The following is a 26,369-nucleotide window of genomic DNA, read 5'->3' as shown; positions in this document are numbered from 1 at the left end:
CCTGAGGGGATTTGATGGAGGCATATAAAATGATGAAGGGCAGTCACTCTCACCTCACCTCTGGAGTTCAGCCCTTTCGTTCAAGTTTGGAACAAGGCTGTAATGAGGTACTTGAGAAAATATAAGAGCTATCATACTGAATGTACCACTGCAAGTAGATTGCAGCAGTAAAGCGAAGAGATAAGAGTACAAAAAATAATTTAATCGTTAAGAAACACAATATTTGGGAATGTACAAGACTGCAACACAAGAATGGCTAACGTTTACTCTCCACATAATTCAGGAAAGACAAGGAGATCTAACCTCTCAGATAATCAAGAGAGCTTTACAGGGAATTGTTAATAAAAAATGGTACGACTGCAGCTCCCATGCACTAGGAGATTTTTTTCAGTTCCTTTCCATCAGATTATTAAATGCATCTAGGAAGAAAAAAGTCAAACCACTACCACTTAAGGAAAAATATGTCTGAGAAAATGCAAGAAAAATGTTTGAAGAGTGAAGTGCCAGCTATTTCCCTTGCTAAACTGTGACAGGCTGCTTTTGGGTATAATTAATTAGTTTGCAAAAGCAAAGTCTCTGCACTGAAATGGTTCCTCGAGTACTGTTGTTTTATGGAGCTCTCTTAGGGGGCGGTCAATCATGCTGGCACAAAGCCAGGAAGGGCCTCTTAACAATGAAACTACTGCAACGCTTGGAGCATTTAACTCTTCAACTAGGTACACGGTACAGTAGTTCCCCTGCACCAAATACCAGTGAGTGAAACATTCAATGGGGGGGTTACAAAAATGCACATGCGTTCACTATTTGACGGATTCCACTTGGCATTTGTCCATTATGGCTTCCTCTGCACAAGCACAACCTTTGTTCTTCTAGCCATGCATGTTGTGTCTGCATTGCAGAGGGGGGGGGGGAGAGAGAGAAATAATGGTGCACGCTTGAAAAGTGCCTCAAATTTGTGTTCCCACCAAATGATCACCCCATAAGAAAACAATACCACGTCCACTTTTAAAACAACTGTTCAATTGGAAGGCATTCCCTTGTTAACTTGCTGGATGGCCCCTTGCCTGCATTGAATCATTCAACTCGGCAATATGCAGCCAGCGGAATGACGCACAGATTGTGAATGCAGTTTAACCAAAATGATGCAAAGTACTGGCTCTCATTGGTATTGATAGAAGGTCTCCAGCTATAGAATCCATAGAACCCCTACAGTACAGAAGGAGGCCATTCGGCCCGTCGAGTCTGTACCAACCACAATCCCACCCAGGCCCCATCCCCATAACCCCACACATTTATCCTGCTAATCCCCCTGACACTAGGGGCAATTTAGCATGGCCAATCAACCTAACCCGCACATCTTTGGACTGTGGGAGGAAACCGGAGCACCCGGAGGAAACCCACGCAGACACAGGGAGAATGTGCAAGCTCCACACAGACAGTGACCCAAGGCCGGAATTGAACCCTCTTCCCTGGCGCTGTGAGACAGCAGTGCTAACCACTCTGCCACCGTGCCGCTAGTACATCGATCCCTCCACTCCAGACCCTGTCGCCAGAGAAGCCCAAATGGCAAGTCGCCCTAAGACAGAAAATATTCTCCAGAAACAATGCTTTTTATTGAAAAGGTTAATATTGTTAGACATTTATACATTTTTAACAAAGATATATATTTTTGAGAGATAGGGGGCTTGATTCTGCTCTAGCAACCCAGGTTGGAGAACCAGCGGAAACCCTGTGTTGTGTCTGAGGGGAAGGCCTGAAGGCCTCAATGTGTGCGAGGGTTGGGGGTGTTCCCATTGTCCACCAGGGGTCCTGATGTTCGTGGAATGGGGAGGGAGGGTATCGATTTCTGTGGGGAGGGTGGAAGGGGGGCCTTTAACATTACTTAGAAATCAAGGTGCCCTTGAACAAGTGCCTCCCGACCTCTGAACCCCAGCTTTGTCGGTGGGTTTAGGCCCCGCCCCTCCAGCTGGCTGTGTGATCCACCCCCACACATAGTTGCACGTAGCGCTGTTAATTCAGGCGAGGAAAAGTGTCTATGAAAGTGACGTGTTTCTCACAGCTTTTGTCGCCTGATCCAGCACTCAGTACAATTTTGGGAAAATCCTGCCCAAAGTTAATGCTTCGAGTCCGTCTGACTTTTCTTCAGAACTCTTCCAAGTATTTTCTGTTTTTATTGCGGATTTCCAGCATCCGTAGTTTTCTTCCTTTGATTTGAATGTTTCAGATTGGTGGCTTTTCTTCAGAATTGGGAAAGTTAAAGTAATAAACAGCTTTAAGCAAGTTCGTAGGCAGGGAGAGGGGGCAAAGGGACAAGGACAGAGTGAAGCTCTGTGATAGGGCGAAAGACAAAAGAGATTAAATGACTAAAGGGGATGAGGGTGTAAGGCAAACATTTCCTTTTGCCTTTCATGATCATTGCCTTTTATCATTTAATTCATCTCCCTCACAGACCTTCCTTTTCATTCTTGTCCCCTACCCTCTTCCCCTCCCAAAAGACTCGCTGCTAACTGGTCGCGCCTGTAAATTGTTGCAGTTCTGATGGACGATCGTCAACCTAAAACACTGACGTGCTCTCTCTCTCTCCACAGGTGCTACCAGACCTGCTGAACGGCCCGAGCAGTATCACACACTTACGCACACATACATGCGTGCACATACATGCGTGCACATACACACACGCACGCACACATTCTTGCTTTTGTGTAGAACCATGAAGTTCACTTGTGAATGGGCACACACAATCTAATCATAGCATCCCTACAGTGCAAAAGGAGGCCATTCAGCCCATCGAGTCTGCACCGACTCTTCGACAGGGCATCTCAGCCAGGCCCCATCCCCGTAACCCCACGCATTTACTGCGCTAATCCCCCTAACCTACACATCTTGGGACACTAAGGGGCAGTTTAGCATGGCCATTCCACCTAACCTGCACATCTTTAGACTGTGGGAGGAAACCGGAGCACCCGGAGGAAACCCACACAGACACGCGGAGAATGTGCAAACTCCACACAGACAATAACCCAAGCCGAGAATCGAACCCTGGTCCCCTGGCACTGTGAGGCAGCTGTGCTAACCACTGTGCCACCGTGCCGCCCAATTAAATGAAGACCAAACATCATCCATGTAATCATCTGAGAAAATCAAAGTTAATGCGTAATAACAGACTGGTCTTCAAAAGGTAATCGAACAAGACTCCAGAGAGTTATTATTTCCACTATTAAAACCTGGCACAGGCCCTTCGTGCCCTTTCCAACCTCACTGATAGACAACATATTGACCCAGTGACTAGTCTGATCACTTCCGTCTGTACCTGAAATAGTGAGGAGTTGATGAAATCTGAAATTTGCCTCATTAGTAGTAGAAATAACAATGGTTCTCCCTGTTTCAAATTGGTCCACCCTTAAGACATTCTGTTGAGTTACAGCTCCAGTTAGTTCAGCAAGTTAAAAGGACCATGGGTTAATGAATTTTGTATTCTGTTCTCTCTCGTTTCCATTGGTTCAATCTGTCAAAAGGAAGAAAGATTTGCTTTGTCCAATCTTAATCATGGGCCGCAATCGGAGAAAACATCAGCACTTGTATGTCTTTCCATTTGGTTGCCCTCAGATACTCCACTGTCAAATGCTTCCATTCCATCCATTCTTTCCCCGACTCACTTTATGCTCAATACATTGAATCGTCACTTTGCAACTTCCCCAACGCCAGTGTTCTGCACTCACAGGACACGACTTTCTGAAATGTTCCAAATTAAATAATTAAGGCTCTGAGGGGTTTCCTTTACTAATTCTCTTGTGTCAGAATTCTGTACAACTTCCATGTGTAATACCAGAAAGGTTTAATCCGGCTGTGTTACCTTTCCTGGATCGCCCACGGGCCTGGGTTGGAATGAATTACCAGATCGGCATTCTTAAACAAAAGCAAAATACTGCAGCTGCCGGAAGCTGAAATAAATACAGAAAAAGCTTGAAAGACTCAGCGGGTTGGACGGCCCTTTTTCGGAACATGTCCATTCAGCCCGCAAGTGTGGTCCCACTCCCACGCTTATATCTCTGTCCTCGGTCTGCTATGCTGTTCTAATGAAGCTCAATGGGATCTCAAAGAACAGCGACTCCTTTTTCGATTCTAATCTTCAACACTCAACAATTTCATAACCAGAACTCCCATCTTTTTCAGACGGTGATGATTCTGCTCTTCATAGGAATATAAGAACACAGGAACAGAAGTCGGCAAATTCAGCCCTTGGAGCCTGCTCCGCCATTCAACCAGGTCATGACTGATCTCTCCCTCAAATCCACCTCCCCACCTGTTCCCCATATCCCCTTATCTTTATTAGAAATATATCTATTTCCTTCTTGAAACCATTCAATGATTCAGACATTCCCATTCAATCCTCCTCTAGAACCACCTTTCGTTTCCTATAGAATCTTTAAAGTGGCCATTCGGCCCATCGAGTCTGCATCGACCACAATCCCACCCAGGCCCTATCCCCGTAACCCCACATATTTACCCTACTAATCCCCCTGACACTAAGGGAGAATTTAGCATGGCCAATCCACCTAACCCGCACATCTTCGGACTGTGGGAGGAAACCGGAGCACCCGGAGGAAACCCATGCAGACACAGGGAGAACGTGCAAACTCCACATAGACAGTGACCCAAGCCGGGAATCAAACACGGGTCCCGAGCGTTGTGAGGCAGCAGTGCTAACCACTGTGCCACTGTGCTGCGCTATTCTTTCCTTGCCCCGTTGCCATACCCTTGTGTCTTGCACTATCAGTCCTTTGTTACTTAATCTCCCCTATCACAGAACTTTGCTCTTGTTCTTTCATCAGCTTCACTTGCCCAGTCTTTGTAAAATCCATTGCATCCCTTACCTTTTCCCAGTTCTGGTGAAAAGTCATCAACCTAAAGCATTAAGATAAAAGCAAAATACTACGGATGCTGGAATCTGAAACAAAAACAGAAAATGCTGGAAAATCTCAGCAGGTTTGACAGCATCTGTGGAGAGAGAATAGAGCCAACGTTTTGAGTCTAGTTGACCCTTCGTCAGCTCTGATGAAGGATCATCTAGACTCGAAATATTGTGCATGTTTGGAGGCGGTCGTGTGTCCCAACGGATAGTGGCTCTGAGCCAGAAGCTCTGGGTTCAAGTCCCACTCCAGGAGTTGATGGCCAAGGAAGATGTGTTCATAACATGGTCAGATCGATTAACTATCAACTGTAAATCCTTTTAATGTACACCAATGACAGACTGTAAGAGCGGGAGAGATTTCATAGAAACCATAGAAATCCTACAGTGCAGAAGGAGGCCAATCAGCCCATTGAGTCTGCACCGACCACAATCCCACCCAGGCCCTATCCCTGTAACCCTATATATTTACCTCACTAATCCCACTAACCTATGCATCCCGGGACACTAAGGGGCAATTTAGCATGGCCAATGCACCAACCCCACACATGTGGGAGGAAGCCGGCGATATGCATATGTGAAAGGCTAGTTTACGCTCTATACATTTTATGCAACAATTTATATATATATATGGTAACCTTCAATTTCGCAAAACATTCTTTGGCACTGAATGACATATCAGGTGGGATTTTCCAGCCGAGCTCACCCAGAAACTGGAAAATCCCACCCGAGGTCAAAGGATCTTTCCATGTTCTGCCACTCGCCCATTACAGTTCCCGTGGCAGGCGGAACGGTAATATTTGCCCCAAGGAGATATTGGGACTGGCGACTAAAAGCATGGTCTTGGTCAAAGAGACAGATATTTAAGGATCATTTTAAAGTAGGATGGAAAGGTGGAGAGGCCGAATGGTTTGAGGAGGTCAGAGCTTGAGGACAAGGGGGCAGGCACAGCCACCAGTGGGTGGGTAAAGGAGACTGGGAATGCACAAGAGGTGGATGGATGGGAAATCCAAATCATCTAAACTGAGGTCATCACTCTTTCGGTCCAAAGAAAGGCAGGCAAACAAATGTGAACAATATTCAAATTACTAAAAATGAATTAACTCTGTTATTGATTTGTGTTATGGTTCAGGTCAGAAACTCCAAAGTGTTTTATGAAGACTGCCTGAATCATAAGTTTTGCATCTTGAATTTGGCTAGGATAAGCATGTTTCACTTCAGGTATGATTCAAATGACCCACTAGGGAGCTTTTATCAAACAAAGCTTATTTAAGAATATAGTTAACATGTATAGTGAGAAAATTAGCAAGACCTTTTATCAATTACAAACAATCATAATCATGCATAACCCTTAACAAAGATAAAGGTTTACAGCATGGAAACAGGCCCTTCAGCTCAAAGTTCCCATGCCGTCAGCTTTTACTACTAAGCTAGTCCCAATTGCCTGCATTTGGTCCATATCCCTCTATACCAATCTTATCCCTGTAACTGTCTAAATGCTTTTTAAAAGACAAAATTGTATCCGTCTCTATTACAGCCTCTGGCAACTCGTTCCAGACACTCATCACCTTCTGAGTGAAAGAATTGCCCCTCCGGACTCTTTTGTATCTCTCCCCTCTCACCTTAAACTTATGCCCTCTAGTTTTAGACTCCCCTACCTTTGGGAAAAGAAATGGTTTAAATGGGGTTGTTTGCGTTTAGATATCGACAATGTTCCAATCAAACCACAGACAAAAGACCCTTTTCACAGGTTTAACTGAGCACAGACTAATGCTCACGTGATACTGGGATCGAGGCCGTTAGTTGAATTCTGCAGTCAAATGCTTTTGAGACTCTGAATAGTTTGAAAACAAGACAGCTTCCCAAAGCACCAGAGGGACTCTGGTTCAGCCCCCCACAACAGCAGATTTTCACCCTTCAGGAAATCAAGATCTTGTCTTCAGTTAACCAACAGAATTTCCAAAACAACAGGGAGAGAGGGAAAACACTTCTTTTTAGCTTGCTGTCCCTTCTGAAACTCACCTCTAACTTCAGCTCAGAACTGAAAATTAAAAACAACTGTCCAAAAACACATGACTGTCCTCCTAACAATGCAGGATCGTAAAACTAATCCCAGAATAAACACAAAAAACGCCATTTAAACCACTTCAGTAGCAATAAAAGGACTCATCGTAATCAGCCCGGCAACAATGACATCACTGAAGCTGTGAGCTGCAGAAATCATGTTTAAAAAAAACTTTTCTTAAAGGGACACTGATGTCGCATTTGACATCACACCGAGAGGTGGAAAAAATATTCACTTTTTTCACACATCCCACAATCTGTTGGCTGCACAGACAGATCCATTGCGGAGACATACAGACCAAGATAGTGCCAGCATTGACCTCTGGGACATACTGAATTACTTGATCTCGGTCTGCAATAGAGGTTGAGAAGCTACACTGGGCCTGGGATATGGAGGGGAGGAAAATGCAGTTTGGGCCCCCACTCCTGATCCCTATCCAGTGACTGTTACTGGAGAATGACGATGTCCAGCCAGAGGAGAGGTGAATTCCTCACTGTAATAATCTGGGCGATAAAAAGAGCATGTTAATTGTGGAACAAAATTGTAAACATTTTACTTTTACCCTGCTGTGTGTGTGTGTGGTGTTGGCGGGGGTGGGGGGAGGGGGGGGGGGGGCGGGGGGGAGGTGCGGTGATGCAGAACCATGATGGCTTTTCTTTAATGCTGCAGCCATTTTTTAGAACGTTTTGACAAAATCTGAATGGGCTCCTGAGTTAGCATCAAGCCTTCCTTCACCTTACGAAGCATTATCGTTTCAACATAGCATAACACACAAAGCCTATCTTCCTCAAGCTGGAGGCCAAGTCAGCCACTGGGACCCTCCCCATAGCTTTTATTGTTACTCATTCGTGGGACATGGGTATCGCTGGCTGGCCAGCAATTATTGCCCGTCCTTAGTTGCCCGAGGGCAGTTGAGAGTCAACCACATTCGTTCTGGAGTCACGTGTGGACCAGATCAGGTAAGGACGGCAGATTTCATTCCCTAAAGGACATTAGTGAACCAGATGGGTTTTTCCAACAATCGACAATGGTCATCAGTAGATTCTTAACTGCAGATTTTTTTTTAATGAATTCAAATTCCACCATCTGCCGTGGCGGGATTCGAACCCAGGTCCTCAGAACATTAGCTGAGTTTCTGGATTAATAGTCGAGTGATAATACCACTAGGCTATTGCTTTCCCCTTGCTGAATCGCGGACAGTTGATTCCCACACTCATATAAGATTTGATAAAGTAAATGAGGGGCGGCACGGTGGCGCAGTGGTTAGCACTGCTGCTTCACAGCTCCAGGGACTCGGGTTCGATTCCCGGATTGGGTCACTGTCTGTGTGGAGTTTGCACATTCTCCTCGTGTCTGCGTGGGTTTCCTCCGGGTGCTCCGGTTTCCTCCCACAGTCCAAAGATGTGCGGGTTAGGTTGATTGGCCGTGCTAAATTGCCCCTTAGTGTCCTGAGATGCGTAGCTTAGGGGTATTAGCAGGTAAATATGTGGGGATACGGGGATAGGGCCTGGGTGGGATTGTGGTCGGTGCAGACTCGATGGGCCGAATGGCCTCTTTCTGCACTGTAGGGTTTCTATGATTTCTATGGAACTGGTGCCCTTAGAATTGTAGTCCGGAGAGAACCAACATCATCGGGAATAGATACCAGGCAAAGGGAGAGTCCTTTCCATAGAAACCATAGAAACCCTATAGTGCAGAAGGAGGCCATTCGGCCCATTGAGTCTGCACCGACCACAATCCCACCCAGGCCCTACCCCCACATATTTACCCGCTAATCCCTCTAACCTACGCATCTCAGGACACTAAGGGGCAATTTTTTTTTAAATCTGGCCAACCTAGCCCGCACATCTTTGGACTGTGGGAGGAAACCGGAGCACCCGGAGGAAACCCACGCAGACACGAGGAGAATGTGCAAACTCCACACAGACAGTGACCCAAGCCGGGAATCGAACCCAGGTCCTTGGAGCTGTGAAGCAGCAGTGCTAACCACTGTGCTACCGTGCCGCCCACGGTATAAACTAAAGGGATGACCTCTTCTGCATTGCCATTTGGCCAGATGTCCGCCCCACCAAGTTCCCTTTAGTATCAGGTCTAACATGGTGCTTCGAGCTGGAAGGAAATTCACTGTTTAAAAATAAAACCAAACAGCTTCCACTTTGTGACACTTTGAGTTATAGCAGAGCCAAACACAACGTAATGTGGGATTCTATTCTACTTAGGCAACATAAAATATGGTCTCTTTATGGGATCGGAAGGCATCATCGCTTTATATGAAAGATCTGATTCGCCGAAAAGGTGCAGGCCGATATTGCCATCAATAATCTTAACATCCCAGGAATTGATGTCATTCTCTCCACTGAGTCCAGCTGACAATCCGACATCTGTTTCATGCTTTTATAATCTATGTAATGGATAAACAGTGAGCATCTAAAAATAATATCCCTCTGACAACTGACCTGGCATCAAGGTAAGTATGCCATTAGCAAGATATTTTTATAAGCCGGTAATCACTGACGTCTACAGTTTATACTGCAGTCCAAATTCATGTGGATTGGAGGTAGCACGTTACCATGGAGAAACGTACACCAACAACCATGATGGTACACATACAAAGTGTTTTTGTTTGGTAAATTCTGGCTCAGGATGTTAGTGGATAGAATACTTTCCATTTCAGTCACCCAGTGTCAGCATTAGGCACTTCCAGGTCAGATATACAGAAAACCTCCTCTTGCTCTGCCCAGTAACCTTCCTTTAAAAGGTAGCCCACTTTATCAATAATATTTCCCGCAGCCTTCTGTTGGGATCCAACTGCTACTCGTAGAACACAAGCCGGGATGTCTCGCTGCACAGGAAATAAGGGGCAACATTGCAATCCTGCTGCCCCGACTGAGGGTTCTCTGAATGGACTGGAACGGTTTGATTTTTGCCTGCAGCCTGCCCCACTTCCCTGGCAGGTCACAGTGCAACAGGTAGTAGCAGACCCATCTCCACGTCAACACGTGGTTCCAAGCCAGTGCACAACACAGCGAAGGGTGGGGTCAGATTCATCTCCCAGGCCAACATGTGGTGCAGCAACAGCTCCATTAGACTCACCCTTCACTCTACTCATTTTAATGAGCAACTTGGGTGGCACAAGTGCGTAAAACAAAATTAAATTTAAAAAGTTGAGCTAGCTTTAGACTCTCACTCTAGGTTCAAGGTTAAACCCTGCCTCGCTCACTCTGGAACTGAATAGTTTTTGAAACAAAGTAATAACAAGACAGCGTCTGCAGTTAACGGGTAACATGTTGATCCCATCACAACAGGCCGCATCCGCTCATATTTGCGCGGGTTAATGTCAATTAATGTAAAATCTAACATGTTACTCACAGCTGCAAAAGATCTGTCTAACTTCTGGGCAAAAGTTGCACTCCCAACTTTGCTGATCGTAAAAATGCGCACAGAAAGGGTGCAAGCTGTACACTGGATTTTACGGTACATCTTGATAGTCGGGGTAAAGTTCCACCATTTGCACGGTGCTCAGGCTCACACCGATCACAAGCGTTGGTTCAAGATGATCGAAAGAAATCTGATCCAATTGGTGCACAAACTGGAGAAGGCATAAGGGGAGAAAACACTCAAGAAGGGGGCGTCTTGACAAATACATGAATAGGACGGGAATAGAGGGATATGGTCCCCGGAAGGATAGGGGGTTTTAGTTCAGTCGGGCAGCATGGTCGGTGCAGGCTTGGAGGGCCGAAGGGCCTGCTCCTGTGCTGAAATTTTCTTTGTTCTTTGTATCATTTACATTATATAGTAACTGGCAATAACTGATGTGATATCACCAGGTTAGACTGAAACATGAACAAAGCAATAACTATCCCAGTATCTCAGTTTTGTTGATGTTTGCGATCGCTCCGTGAGATCATCCTTTCTGCTGCTCAAGGACGTGGGAAATAGTGATAGGTTCGATTTAAGCAAAGCTGGATCATATTCAGCACAATTTACCAAAGTAACTGGTTATATTTTAAACTGAAAGGCGTGAAATATAGAAAACCACAATTCTGAAGTGAGATCATTCATAAACAAGAAAGAATGTTATATTGGCTTCAATGGGCGCACAGTGGCACAGTGGTTGGCATTGCTGCCTCACAGCTTCAGGGATCTGGGATCGATTCCGGCCTTGGGTGACTCTCTGGGTGGAATTTGCATGTTCTCCCTGTGTCTGCATGGGTTTTCTCCAGGTGCTCCGGTTTCCTCCCACAGTCCAACAATGTGCGGATTAGGTGGATTGGCCGTGCAAAATTGTCCCTTAGTGTCAGGGGGATTGGCAGGGTAATCCATAGGGTTATGGGGATGGGGCCTGGGTGGGATTATCGGTGTAGGTTCGGTGGGTCGAATGGCCTTCTTCTGCACTATAGGGATTCTATGATTCAATCTCAGATTCAATTTCAGAAACTCCTGGCCATGAATTCAAGCATTCTCAAGGCTTCCCTCAGCATTACTAAGAAGGGATTGAATGTGGGCTTGAGTCTGACTGCCAGACGGTGGCACAGTGGTTAGTACTGCTGCCTCACTGTGCCAGGAACCGGGGTTCAATTCCCAGCTTGGGTCACTGTCTGTGCAGAGTCTGCACGTTCTCCCCGTGTCTGCGTGGGTTTCCGCCGGGTGCTCCGGTTTCCTCCCACAGTCCAAAAGACGTGCTGGTTAGGTGCGTTAGCCATGCTAAATTCTCCCTCAGTGTACCCAGCTGCCGGAGTGTGGCGACTAGAGGATTTTCATTGCAGTGTTAATGTAAGCCTACTTGTGACTACTAAATACACTTCAATTGTGTACCAAAGCCAAGACTGTTAGGATGGTTGGGTTTGTGTTCCTGCCATCTGAGCAGTTGGTGGTGATAATACTGGCTGCCCAGCAGCCTGCTGGAACTCCCACCACCGACCCTCAAGTGACTGGACTTGGGATGTCCAACTCTCAGTCTGGAGGAAGTCTCGCCTCAGAGAGCTGCTGGCAAATCTGATTGGTTGGCAACTCTCTAACCCAGCAGCCACAGAGGCAATACTGGACAGAACTGAGGAGACAGGCAGTCCCCAGGATCTAGGTCCAGGGGTCCAGGGCCATTCGGGAGTGTCAGGACCACGAAGGGAGGTGAGACCTGGGGTTGGGCAGAAGAAGTGTGCAAGGGTGCACCCACAGGGGTCAGATCTTTTGGGGGAGAAAGGAGATTGTTGTTGCAGGTGCCCTTCCCCCACTGCCATCCCAAAGCCAGAGCAGGGTCACTTTCCAGACTTCCTTCCTCCCCCTGAAACCCTCCCTCCAGCATGAGAACTAAAGCGGGGTGGGAAATGGCCCTTAAGTGGTCATTAATTGGTGACTTAAGAGCCTCAATTGAGGCAAGGGGTGGGGCGGGGGGGGTGGGTGCAGGGTGCTGAGAGAGTGCAGGGTGGGTGCAGGGTGCTGAGTGCAGAGGGTGGGTTCAGGGTGCTGAGTGCACAGGGTGGGTGCAGGGTGCTCAGTGCGCAGGGTGGGTTCAGGGTGCTGAGTGCAGTTCAGCTGAGGTCCCACCTGCCCCACCCAAAAATTGTGAAAAGATTGAGGCAGGCATAGCCCAGTCAGAAGGCTATCCAAGGAATTTTACCGGCCTACCCCTAGCTGCAAGCCCATTGGAGGGGCAACATAAAATTCTGTGCCAGGCTCTTGAGAACAGAAAATCTAGAATGTCCAACAACTGTACAGGAACACACATACTGGAGAACACAGGGCAAATGTGTTCTTGAAAAGTTACTTTCGAAGGGAACAAAATATGGATCTACCTGTTCTTCAGTTGAATGGTATCTCAGTGGCTAACAGTAAAGGAGGACAGCATTCAAATGAGATAAGTATTGGACTATTAGTGGTAGTCATAGGAATCAGAGCGGGTGAGGGGCGGACAATGGGAAGGTCTGTTGACTTCGGGCAGGATTTTACGGTTTCGGGATGAGCGAGGCTGCTAAATCCCGCCTGATGTAGCAGTCATGGTAACCATATGATAGATTCTAGTGATTTCCCACAACTGATATTAAAATGATAGGTCTCCAATTTTCTGATTCCACCCTCCTGACGTAATGAAGTGACATGTGCAATGTTTTTAAATCCAAAAGGACGCAATTCCCAAATCTAAAGAGTTTTGGGAAATTATGACTATCACGTTTGTAATTTCCTCACGCATTTCTTTTAATCTCCTGGAGTGGGAGCCACCTGGAGATTCATCCATCTTAAGTCTCATTATTTTCTCCATTACTTTTTTTAAAAATAATTTAAATCCACTGACATTCTCCCTTAAGTTCTCCTGTATTGTTGGTGTTTTGTCCCCTTCATCCACTTTGAAAGCTCATACACATATGGTATACTCATTTAACAAGTTCACTATTTCCTTACTGTTCATTATAGTTCCTCTATTTCTATTGAGTTCCAAAAATGTGTTCCGCTTGCCTTGATATTCCTTGCAAGTCCTTTTTGTCCCCAGATTTCATTTTCATATCGATTGGGTTTTTAAAAATCCTCTTGTTGCTTTTTATAGCTCTCCCTTCTTTTGGATTTTCACTACTTCTTGTATTTATTGTAAGCCTTTTCTTTGCACTTGATACGCTTTGGGTTTATAATTTGCAGAGGATACAAAGTTGGGTGGGAGGGTGAGCTGTGAGGAGGATGCAGAGATGCTTCAGCGTGATTTGGCAGGCTGAGTGAGTGGGCAGATGCAGTATAATGTGAATAAATGTGAGGTTATCCACTTTGGTAGCAATAATAAGAAGCAGATTATTATTTGAATGGGTGTAAATTGAGAGAGGTGGATACACAGCAAGATCTTGGGTGTCCTTGTGCATCAGTCACTGAAAGTAAGCGCGTAGGTACAACAGGCAGTAAAGAAGGCAAATGGTATTTTGGCCTACACAGCGAGAGGATTTGAGCATTGGAATCGGGATGTTTTACTGCAATTGCATAGGGCTTTGGTGAGGCCACACATGGAGTATTGTGAGCAGTTTTGTGTCCCTATCTGAGGAAGGATGTCCTTGCTATAGAGGAAGTGCAGCGAAGGTTTACCAGGCGGATTCCTGGCATGGCAGATCTGTCATATGAGGAGAGACTAAATTGGTTAGGATTATATTTATTGGTGTTTACAAGAGTGAGAGGGGATCTCGTAGAAACTTATAAAATTCTAACAGGATTAAACAGGGTAGATTCAGAAAGAATGTTTCCAATGGTGGGGGAGTCCAGAACTAGGGGTCATAGTTTAAGGAAAAGGGGTAACCCTTTCAGGACTGAGGTGAGGAGAAATGTCTTCACCCAGAGGGTGGTGAATGGGTGGAATTCACTGCCACCCAATGCAGTTGAGGGCAAAACGTTGTGTGATGTCAGGAATAAATTAGATATAGCTCTTGGGGCTAAAGGGATCAAAGAATATAGGGGGGATCAGGATATTGAATTTGGTGATCAGCCATGATCATAATCAATGGCGGAGCAGCATCGAAGGGCCGAATGGCCTACTGCTGCTTCTAGTTTCTATGTTTCTAGAACTTTGCACACAAGAGAAACATTCCCTATTTGCTGGCCGCTCCGCAGACCCTCCCCTCTGCCCAGCATGGTGATATCTGAAGTACAATGGCATGGTGGAGAACTGCCAGGGTCATATCCAGAGACATTTTGACCTGGATTCCCCGCCGCCGCTGTCACCGAGAACGGAGAATTTGGCACTCAGCCAAATCTCCATTTACAACAGTGGGAGCTGAGAATCCCAGCTCCGGACGAGGTCGGAGAATTCCATCTGACACGGTGGCACAGTGGTTAGCACTGCTGCCACATGGCACCAGGGACCTGGGTTCAATTCCCGGCTTGGGGTCACTGTCTGTGTGGAGTCTGCACATTCTCCCCGTGTCTGCGTGGGTTTCCTCCGGGTGCTCCAGTTTCCTCCCACAGTCTGAAGGTGCTGTGCTAAATTCTCCCTCGGTGTACCCGAACAGGTGCCGGAGTGTGGCGACTAGGGGGATTTTCACAGTGACTTCATTGCAGTGTTAATGTGAGCCGACTTGTTACACCAAAAAATAAATAAACTTTAACTTTACATTTGGCTGTGGTTGTGACCTCTGCCGTTACTAGATTATGTTTCAGAGCCATGTAGAGGATGATCCTATCAACCTCCCTGAAAAAGGTGGGGCGTCTCAGAGGGAAGAAATAGAGTTAGCAAAAATACACAGAGTGCATGACAAGTTAAACATCTCAAGACAACTGCAGCAGTGCTTTTATCAGATCCAAGAATAACATCAGTCCAAAATGTTCCTTTTCTTCAGTGTATGAGGCATGTTCCATGCATTTGATATATTTTTCTCCTGTCATCTTAGGTGGAGGGAATGATAAATCAAAAATAGGTTTACAAATTAAAAATTAATAATTCTCCCAGCGACAAAGAAATTTAAGAGAGTTGAGACAAAATGTTCTCCACAATTAGACCTCAGCATTGCCTCACACTAGTAGCCAGGGTGAGTTTAACCCTTTCACTCTCAAATGCTTGACAAGATGGTCTGGTTGGACTATATTTTTTTATGATTGATCAGTCAGAAGCTAATACATCTGTTGTGGCACCATTGGCAGCATCGAGTCATAGAGGTTTACAGCATGGAAACAGGCCCTTCGGCCCAACTTGTCCATGCCACCCTTTTTTTTTAAACCCCTAAGCTAGTCCCAATTGCCCGCATTTGGCCCATATCCCTCTATACCCATCTTACCCATGTAACTGTCTAAATGCTTTTTAAAAGACAAAATCGTACCCGCCTCTACTACTACCTCTTGGCAGCATGCCGAGGAATACTCCAGGGAATGCAAATTATTGGGGGAGGGGTGGGAAGCACTGAGGGAGAATTTAAAGTTATCTTAACGATGTACGTCATTATCAATGTGGAAATCAGTTAGCAAGTTCAGGGATGTAGAGATACATCGTGCAAAATGAATCTCACCCTTAAGAACTTGTTGGATTTGCACATTAAACTTGCTACAGAAAGTCAAGTCTAGTAATTAATAATGTAAATATATTTTTATTGATTTTATAATTGTTAACCAGCCCCTCTGCCCCAGGATGTTCACCGCCGGCAAAAAATGGCGACGCTGGTGGAAAATCCTGTGAGACCACGGGATCGAGAATCCCGGGGGTGAGATCTCGTTCTCTGATTTTCCTCGCCCCTCACCGGTGAATTAACGAAGTTCCTGCTTTCATTTAAATCCATTTCAACAAATTAACATATCCTTAAAGGCCTTACCTGCCATATGCTACCCCCCCACCCTCAGATAAGGAAATCCCCACCTCACTGACATCGGCCAGGTTGACAATAGGTATTTAAAAACTTGAAGCAGTCATGGTGAAGCGAACAGGGGTGCAAAGATGAGCATAGTTTATTTATTAGCCACCAGTCGGCTTACACTGATTAACACTGCAATGAAGTTACTGTGAAAATCCCCTAGTCACCACACTCCAGCACCTGTTTGGGTCCACTGAGGGAGAATTTAACATGGCCAATGCACCTAACCTGCACATCTTTGGACTGTGGGAGGAAACCGGAGCACCCGGAGGAAACCCATGCAGACACAGGGAGAATGTGCAAACTCCACACAGACAGTGACCCAAGCCAGGAATCGAACCCGGGTCCCTGGCGCTGTGAGGCAGCAGTGCCAACCACTGTGCCCCACCGTGCCGCCCCACCCCCAAAATGTTGTGATTTCAAGGAGAAATTAGAGATAGCTCTTGGGGCCAAAGGGGTCAAGGGATAGGGGGGGAAAGGTGGGATCAGGATATTGAATTGATCAACCATGATCAAAATGAATTGAAGGGCAAATGGCCTTCTCCTGCTTCTATTTTCTACATTTCTATGTTTACCTTTGCTCCAGATCCTTTAGTTCCCTTGGGTAGCAAGAATCTATCAATCAATCTCAGATGTTAAGTTATGAATGGGGTTAGAATCCTCCTGTGGAGAAAGTTCCACACTTTTAGCACTCTCTGTCCGGAGTGTTTTCTACTATGATCTTTAAAGTTATGCCCCCTTGTCTGCGTTTCTTCAATCAGAGGACAAGCTGTACCTCTATCTACCTCTATCAACACCTTTCAACATTCAAAAATCTCAATCAAACTGCAGATTAACCCTCCATATTCCTATATAATGCAACCTGACTCCAAATAATACAAAAACAGAAAATGCTGGAAAAACTCAGCGGGACTGGCAGAATCTATGGAGAAAGAAACAGAGTTAACGCTTAGAGTCTGTATAACTCTTCTTCAGAGCCAGAGAGGGGGAAATGTGATGGATTTTATACTGTATAAGAGAGGGTGGAGCAGGGTAGCGGATCAGTGACAGGTGGGAGCGAGGAGAGATTGCAACAAAGATGTGTAAGGCACAAGACAGAGGAAGTGTTAATGGCAGTGTGAAGGACTATAGAAGGTGCTGATAGTGGTATAAAGGTAAACTATTACTTTATATGATCCCTCTTCCTGATTTAACCGTTGGAATTCTAGTAGCATTCTGCCAAATCTGTTCAGTACTCCTTCCAAGGCCTGCAGCAGGTCTTTCTCCCCTATCTATTCTAACCCTCACATTGTAAAGGCTAACATTCTATCAGTCTTTTTGATTCCTTTTACTATATTTTAGTGATGTGTACACATGGAATCCTAAATCTCTCAGGAACTCCACTGTTCCTAGCTTTTCACCATTTAAAATATTACCCATAACTATTCTTTTTTGGTATAAGAAGAATAATTTCATACTTTCAAAATCTTGGAACTCCCTCCCTAACTGCACTGTGGGTGTACCTACACCACACAACTGCAGCGGTTCAAGATGGCAGCTCAGCACCATCTACCTCAAGAGCAAAGAGGGATGGGCCATGAATAGCCAGTGACTCCCACATCTGGTAAATAAACAGAAAAATTCACCATGAGTTGAGATCCATCGACCACTGTTTCATCGACACACTTATCCTATCAACATCTCTTTGCAATTTCATGCTCCCACCAATACCATTTACAGTCCATCGATCTTTGTTATCAGAAACTTGGGTAAATGGTTTTCCGCTCTGTTATCTAAATCATTGACAAATATAATGAACAATCAATACCCCAACACAGATCTTCATAGACTATGGCCTGAATTTTACCGGCACGCCTGCCCCGATTCTGGGGGCGGGTGAGGCTCGGAGAACGGCAATCTCCGTTGGCCTTGGGCGGGATTGTACGGACCTCGGGCAGACTTGCCGGTAAAATTCCGCCCTATTAGTTATTTCCAATTTGGGTACACATTCAGTATCCCCAGTGTCTACTGGCTAACCAATGTATTATTGAGGTCAATAGTTTGTCTTCAATTCCATGAGCTTACATTTTAGCTAGCAATCTCTTTATGTATCAAATGTCTGCCGAAAGTCCATATAAACTACATCCAGACATTCCCTCATCCAGCACTTCAGGAATCTGCCCAAAACATTCCGTTCAGTGTGTTGGACATGAGCGACACTTTACAAATCCATGCTGGCTCTCTCCAATCAGCTCAAATTTCTCTTAAGTGCTCAGTCACCCATTCCTGAATTATAGATTTCATAACTTCCCCACAACAGATGTTAGACTCACAATCTATGATTTCCTGATTCCTTCGCCCAGCTTAAATAATGGAGTTACAAGATTCCAAAGCAAAAAGGATCAATTCCCAAATCGAGATCTTCGGAAGGTTATGGGCTAAACCATCTGCAGTGACAATTTTAACTGCAGCAGATTTTCAAAGAATCACTTCTAAATGAAGCCTATAGAATAGGAGCTCAGTAAAGGTTACCAGATATTGGGCTCACTTGAAATGATAGATGTTCCCTTAAAAGGCAACTCATTCAAAACCTGACTCAAACGCGTGCCAATAAAAGAGGGACACGCTGATAATGCCCTTTTTAATGGCGCGTAGCCCATTAACAGATCAATCTATATACAATACACTTGTGCCAAGAGCAAAGAGGAATAAAAGTTTCTTCCATCTTGCATTGTTTTTCCTGCCCAGGCCAAAGGTCATTACAAGAATTGACTGCATAAATTCAGCATGACACAGAAGTCTTTTCATTAAAAAACATATTGCCAGTCACACAGTTTTTTACTTGAGAAACAGTAACTTTGTACGGTATTAACTGCAGCGCACAGGGCTACCCCACTCCGCACTGACAACCTCAAACTGAACTTTGCTGCTTATTCCTGAACCAACCTCAGAAAGGAAACATGACTGCAGTTGGCTAATTAACCTGTAAAGATCCCTTCGGAGTCAAATGCTTTTGTGGTCACCCAAGTGAAAAACGCAATGTTCTCAATGCACACAAGCAGCGTTTGAAAACATGATACATGATGCCACCCTCTCCAAAAGGAGTGCCATAAAAGCTCTACACTTTATATTTACCAACTTGTAAAAATAGAGGCGGATCTGTTCCAAACTGCGGTCACTCTTTGCCTCATCCTATTAGGTTCAGAATCAGTCTGGCTGCGTTAGTGCATTTGGTTGTTGCATTACATTCTATAATGCACCTTGACAAATATAATCAAATGATAAGTTGAAATTATTCATTTGAATCCTCTTTCCACTTGAACAGCTTCTTGTTAGAATGTTATGTCAGCATAATTATTGGCATTCTGCGGCATTTTATTTTAATCTGATTGCAGAATTTAAAATGTCAGGCCATGACACAACGCAATACACCCCAGGCAGCCTTAGAAGGGAGACTTTTTCCACCATGGATGGTCCATTTACTGCTACAGTTTACCAACCCAAAGTGTCTTACATTAACCTGCTTTTTCTTGTCACATGTGCTGACTATGGTCCTGTGTATTTTGATCTGACATTTCAAACAGCCAGAGTTTTGTTCACTATATTTCTTTTGATGTGATTGTGCTTTTTTATTCAAGGTGGCACCGGAGCAAGGCGATTTCTTGCAAGCTGTGCCCAGCATACCTTCTAATTCTATCTTTCACTCTCGTTCTCTGCTTCTAAAACTTCATTCTAACTCTTTTAAACTCTCCAACAATACTCTAATTCAATTTCTTACGCCCTAGCTATGACTGTAACACTACATTCTGCACTCGCTCGCTTCCTTCTCTATGAACAGTATGCTTTGTCTGTATAGCGCGCAAGAAACAATATTTTTCACTGTACGCTAATACAGTGACAATAATAAATCAAATCAAATCTCCGGAGTCGAGCCTAAAACACGGGTATTCATTCGCCTCCCAAAGCAGTCCAAGTGGCTACTTGCATATTTCACCCAAGGACCTGCCTACCTTCCTCTCAATTCCGTCTCTTCTCAGCAACATTTCTTATTCATACTGAATCTTCTAAATCCCTCCATCTCACATCACCAGTCACCCCACCAAATACGTGGGCCACATGATGTGCAGAGTTTTTCGTAACCTTGCTTCCAGCTCTGCGACAGAACATTTCTACCTGTGTGCAGCACAGACATTTAATGTACAAATGCTTCTTCCTTTCACATTTCAGCCTCCTCGACCCACGATGACTCAAAGGAAACACCATGCTCCCAGCTTGGGAGAACCCGCTTGCTTTCCCGGCTCACGACTGCACAGTCCAAATGTCGATGCTTAATTTCTGGGAAAATGCCTCATCCTTCCTCAACTTCTACAAGTCATCCCTGTGTGCTATAGCTTCAGAAGAAAGTTACTGGGTTGTGTGTACACGGTCTTGATAATATCCTGCTGTATGGACCATAAAGGAAATGACGAACTCTGAAGATTTAAATATTATGTACCTTGTACCGAGGAGTCTATAACTGTCTTCATTAGTCACTCTATAGGATACAGCCCTGACAAGTCTGCCTCTTGCATCAATTGTATTATTTTGTTTCCTGCTGGTAAAATCTTTTTCACTTTAAACAAAAATACTGCAGCACAAACTCTGTTGCGGAAAACTAATTTCAGACACTTGTCAAGGGTTGGCTGAATTTTAAAAGTGAGGGGGAATAAAACATTGTAAATAGAATGGATCCTGTTGAGTTAATCAGTTTCCCCTTTGTGGTAATGCAAAAACACTGTTTGAATGAAGTATGTGATCCGTGCTTACATCCAAAAACCATGCCTGAAAGTAAAAACGTCCCATTTAGGTTTTTGCTTCTGCATGAAAAGGCATTTTTAAACACCGCAGGAGGTTCAAATAAAAACTTATTTCAGCGTGTGACATTTTCAGTTCTACCAAAGAGCAAACTGATACAGAAGGAAATATCTCAAAAATGATCTGAAGGCCAGTTCACTTACCACTTGGGGTTTGCCTTTGTTGATGCTTGTTCCCAGTTCCTCGTTCGGTTTCGATAGGGAGGGAATTCGGGGTTCGGTGCTGGTTGGCGTCCCAGGAGCTGAGGCGGACAAATCCATTGGTGGCTGATGGGATGAATCGCCTTTCAAAATGTACTGCTTGGTGACATCTTCCAAGGACGGAGTTTGCGCCAGGGGTAACTGCTTTCTAGACTGTCTTGTTGGTTCGGGGGCAGCCACGTGAACTGGCTGGCTACAAGATAAATGGGTTTCTGGGGCAATGACTTTGGAGGCAATGGGGACAAAATTGGCGGGCTCACTCGTGTGCCTTACGTGCTTGGTTGAAGGCCGCGTCTTGAGAGGTGGTGGCTGGTCCAACTCCCCCAACATCTCATACTTTCTACCCTCCTGCTGCGTGACCCTGTTATTGCGTTTCTTGGAGCTGCGTCTCATTGTCCGGGGAGAAAGAACCTCTGCTAGCTTTGGGTGCAAGCTGAAGTTCTGCAAGTTAGCTTTATCCTGTTCCTCAATGACCTGCAGGGGCAGTGTGCGTTCAGACTGCGAACGGGGCTTCCTGACCTGCTTAGAAAACTCCTCCAGGTCCCCTACTTCATCTCTCTGCTCAGAAAGGATGGGCTCGCTGCTGGAAGTCGGAATCGCCTGCTCCATCTCGGTTATGGGCTCACTCGGACCCGTGAACCCCGGGGTACTCAAATCCCCTCTGCGACTGGGGTCGCTGAGCGATTTCTTTTTCACTAGCTTCCCATTACCTTTCTCATCGATCACTTTGTCCATCGTTCCGGGTTCTCTAACTATGCGCTGGATCACCGTGTTGTAGTCCTTCAAGCCATCGCTGCAAACTGACAGGTCACTGGCTGCGCTTCCGGTACATTCTGATAAGGCCGTGGTCGAACATTCTAGGATTCCCCCTTTGACCGAGTTCAATGAGCCCAACAGGTTGCTGTCGACGGAAAAATTTTCCGTTTCTTCTGAGCACTTTCTATGCGGCATAGGGTCACTGAACGACCGGAAGGTGTCACCACTGGACTCCCCGTTGCTCCCGTTGCTGGAATCAGACCCATTGCTGCCGCCGGGGGGGAATTTCCGCCTGCGTCGAATGGAGCTGGGGGTTGAAGGAGGATCCAGCGTGACTGATGCAGCAGTTTTATTGTACACCACGTCCCCTCCCACCGCGACGCTCTCATAGCCGGTCCTCACTGCCGCCATTGCCGGAGTGGTGCCCGGGCTGACGAGCAGTTCTTTTTTCTCCTCCTTACCGTGGCCGCTGGCCGGCCTTCGCACCAACGCGTGACCGGGAATTTCCCTGTACAGGGTGCTGCTGGATCCCGTCTCAGGCTCAGTAACAATCCCTTCGTCGGTCATGCTGGACTCGGGTCCCGATAAATCGTCGGCCGATTTCCCGCCAGATAAGTTCTCCTCGGATTCTCCCCGTCTCACGTTCCCCGTCTCTTCATCCGGGACGGCAGGTGGCATCTGGGCGTCTTCCTGAAACCGCGCTTCCTCCTCTGCACGTTTGTGACATTCCGCGTCCCTCTGCGCAACTTTGTGAGGCGGCTCCTTCTGCGACCACATGGTGTTGATTTTCTCAAAGAGCTGCCCGGCTTCCTGGATGTACTGGACCTGCACGTCGAGGGGCAGCAAGTCCTCACTTCTCTGCTGGGCTGTGTCTTGGCTCTCTCCCTCGGAGTCGCAGCATCCTATGTTTGCAAGCATGGCCTCCGAGTTACTGGGTTTCATGAGAGTGCGGGCTACAGGCCTGCGTGTCACGGGCTTGTCGGAATACGTGAAAGACTTGGCCCTCCGCAGAGTGGCGGTGAGGTCTTTGAGAGTGGGACGTCCACTTGAAGGCTGCTGGTTTAGAGAATGGAGAGAGCCTCTGCCTTTTCCCACTGAGGAGAGCTGGTGTTGCCGCTTTGTGTTCTGCCAATGAGCGTCTCCAGTGCGATCATGGTTAACCCCCTCACTGTCAAACTCATCCTTTTCTTTCCTCCTCACTCTCAGCCCTGAGAAGTCCGATTTAAGAAAGCTAAACAAAGTCAGTGCCTCGGACGCTATATCGGGATTGGACATTGATTTTCTGTTCTTGGATTTATCAGTGCTACATTCGTACTGCGGACTCACGCTGCCTGTTGAACCCTCGGTCATCACCTTTACGATCCCGAAAGGCAGCTTGGGCCGGGACCGCACTAATGGTTTCAAATGCTTTGCCGCCTCATCTCCGTGGCCGAAACTCGGGGTCCGGTGCATACTGGAAATCCCTTGGAAGTTCCTGTTTAATCCCGAGTGGTGGTCCTCCTCCTTCAGCGTCTCAGTGCTGGAGTACCTGCTGCTGCTGCGGGAGCTGCCCGGGCTCTGGAGGAAGGACTGGATGTTGACTTTCGCGACCCGGGAGACGGTGGGTATGGGGGACCCCGCTGCGCCGTGAGGCTGACTCACAGGACTGGCTGCAACGCTCTCTCCCAGCAGCCCGGGAGACCTTTTATGGCTCTGTTCGATTCTGCTCGCTTGGCAGGCTGCTGAGACACAATGTTTCCTCTCACGGGGGAGCGGTGCCAAGCCACAGAGGGTGGGGGAAGAGCAGCCCGGTGCCAGGGGCTCGGAGGTGGCTGTCTGCTGCGGCTTCAAAGCCTCCTCGCCCTTGCAAGGGTGATGGTGCTGCGTTTCGTGCCTTGCCAGATGTTCACCTAAGGGGATGTCGCTGTCAGAGTCATCTTTATTCCCCAGCAAGAGGCTGGCTTTCTTCTTCCTCAGTGACCTCCTCTTGACATCCCTGTGGACCATGGGCTGCTCTTCCTCACTCCCTGAAGACTGCTCCTGGGACCTGCTGATCTTGGCACTGTGGCTGGGGTTGCTGGGCTGCCCCAGCTCTCTGCTGTGCTGCTCCTCGTCGCTGGAGCTCTGCTGGAAGGCGCTGCTGGTGGGGACAGAGTGTGGTTTGGAGCAGTTATGTGCGGAATGTAAACTATCTGATTCCTGTCTCCCCTCTTGCCTGTGCGGAGCGGAGCAGCGCCAGGGCAGCCTGAGCGCCAGCGGGAGGGGGCTGCGGGGCGGCGGGGCCGGGGGAGCCCCTCTGCAGCCGGGCGCCGGCTTCTCCTCGGAGGGGGCCACTCTGGGGAGGGGGTCGCTGCTGCTGCTGGCCCGGCTCGCCGGCTCACCCTCGGCGGCGGCGGCTGCCGCCTCCCCCCAGCCCGGGGGCTCCGGGGTCAGCCGGGGGGGCTTCCTGCAGCCCGGCTCCCCAAACAGCCGGAGCATCTGGGTGACGCTGGGCCAGTGGGCAGCCTCAGCCGGGCTGGAGGGGGCACCGCGCTGCTCCTGCTGCCAGCTCATCCTCTGGCCCCCCTGAGCCCTCTGCCCGGCCTCATCCCCCCACCCGCCCTCCGCCTGGCACCCCTCAGCCAGCCCGTCCGGGCTCAGGGGCTCCCCCTCTCCCCTGCCCACTCTCAGCCCTGCCCCGCTGCCCTGAGGCGGGGGGGCTCTGGCAGCATCGGGGGGCGGGCAGTCTCCCTCCCCGCTGTCAAACAGCTCCCAGAGCTGGCGGATGGAGGGCGAGATCTGCTGCTGGAGTTGCTGGAGTTGCTGCTGGAATTGCTGCTCCTTCTGCTGGTGTTGCTGCTCCTGCTGGTGTTGTTGCTCCTTCTGCTGATGTTGCTGCTCCTTCTGCTGGAGTTGCTGCTGGTGTTGCTGCTCCTGCTGCTCCCACTGCTGGTATTGCTGTACGTTCTGCTGGAGATGCTGCTCCGGTTGTTGTTCCTTCTGTTGGTGTTGCTGCTGGTATTGCTGCTCCTTCTGCTGGAGTAGCTGCTCCTGCTGCTGGTGTTGCTGCTCCTGATGTTGCTGCTGATATTGCTGCTCCTTCTGCTGGTGATGTTGCTCCGGTTGTTGTTCTTTCTGCTGGTGTTGCTGCTGGAGTAGCTGCTCCTTCTGCTGGAGTAGCTGCTCCTTCTGCTGGAGTAGTTGATCCTGATGTTGCTGCTGGTATTGCTGTACCTTCTGCTGGTGTTGCTCTGGTTGTTGTTCCTTTTGCTGGTGTTGCTGCTGGAGTAGCTGCTCCTTCTGCTGGAGTAGCTGCTCCTTCTGCTGGAGTAGTTGCTCCTGATGTTGCTGCTGGTATTGCTGTACCTTCTGCTGGTGATGTTGCTCCGGTTGTTGTTCCTTCTGCTGGTTCTGCTGCTGGTGTTGCCGCTCCTGCTGCTGGAGTAGCTGCTCCTGATGTTGCTGCTGGTATTGCTGTTCCTGCTGCTGGTGTTGCTGCTCCTGCTGCTGGTGTTGGCTCCTCTGCGGCCCCGGGCTGGGGGCACTGGCAGACAGCAGTCGGCACACCGAGCGGATCCTGTTGGCACCGGCGGCACTGGGCTGCTCCAGCCGCTGGCTCCTGTCTCCCGCACAAAGGCGATCCGATGGGGGCTGGGCGCAAGTTGTTGCAGAAACTTTGGATCTGTGCTGCTGGCTCTCGCCATCAGCCGGCCTCCTGCCTCTCCACTCACTCAAATACTGGAACGAAACACTCCTGTAAACACTGACTTTTCTCCCCTGTTCCTTTTCCGCCATCGTATCCCCCTTCTTTTAAAATATCCTTTTTCTCTCTCTCTCTGCCCCAGATCCCCCCCTCCCACCACCCACCCCCCTACCCAGTCCACTGCTGCCCAAGTCGTTCCTTGCAAACCAGCATTGTTGACCTATCTGTTCTCCCACCCTCAGCTCGTCCTCCCTCCCCAAAGTTAATAAATACTCACAAAACTAGTAAATAAAAGCAATCCAAGCGAGGAAGGAACAAGCAGTGACCTTCCCAACACTTCCCTGGGTTCCCTGATGCCAGCCATCCACTTGCAAACAAGCCACACACACACCAACAAGAAAAAAAAACTTCTGCCAAAGAAGTATAAACTTCAAGCTCCCAACTTTTCTCGCTGCGGCTTCCCTCTCCCGAGCTCAGTATTCGCCCCAAATTCCAGTCCATTTCCACGCGGAAATCACCAGCATTTTTTGTTCAGGTCCCTTTGTTGTTTCTCCCACCGATTTGTCTATTTCCACTCTCTTTCTCTTTCTCAGTCTGTCCACTTTTGCGTGACTTTTGCGATTTTCTTCCCCCCCCCCCC

General features: G+C 47.4%; 1 protein-coding gene across 1 annotated transcript in view; it reads right to left on the bottom strand.

The window, feature by feature from the left end:
• arhgef17 (Rho guanine nucleotide exchange factor (GEF) 17) overlaps positions 1–25,823 on the bottom strand; it is a 464,629-nt gene extending 438,806 nt beyond the window's left edge. Inside the window, exon 1 of the mRNA XM_078221461.1 lies at positions 21,256–25,823. Within this exon, the coding sequence (XP_078077587.1) occupies positions 21,256–25,821 (4,566 nt within the window). The 5' untranslated portion in view covers positions 25,822–25,823. The remainder of the gene's footprint in view (positions 1–21,255) is intronic.
• Positions 25,824–26,369: the final 546 nt, after the last annotated feature.

Source organism: Mustelus asterias, chromosome 10, assembly GCF_964213995.1.
Source record: "Mustelus asterias chromosome 10, sMusAst1.hap1.1, whole genome shotgun sequence".
Classification (NCBI taxonomy): Eukaryota; Metazoa; Chordata; class Chondrichthyes; order Carcharhiniformes; family Triakidae; genus Mustelus; species Mustelus asterias.
This window is presented reverse-complemented; position numbering and strand designations above follow the sequence as displayed.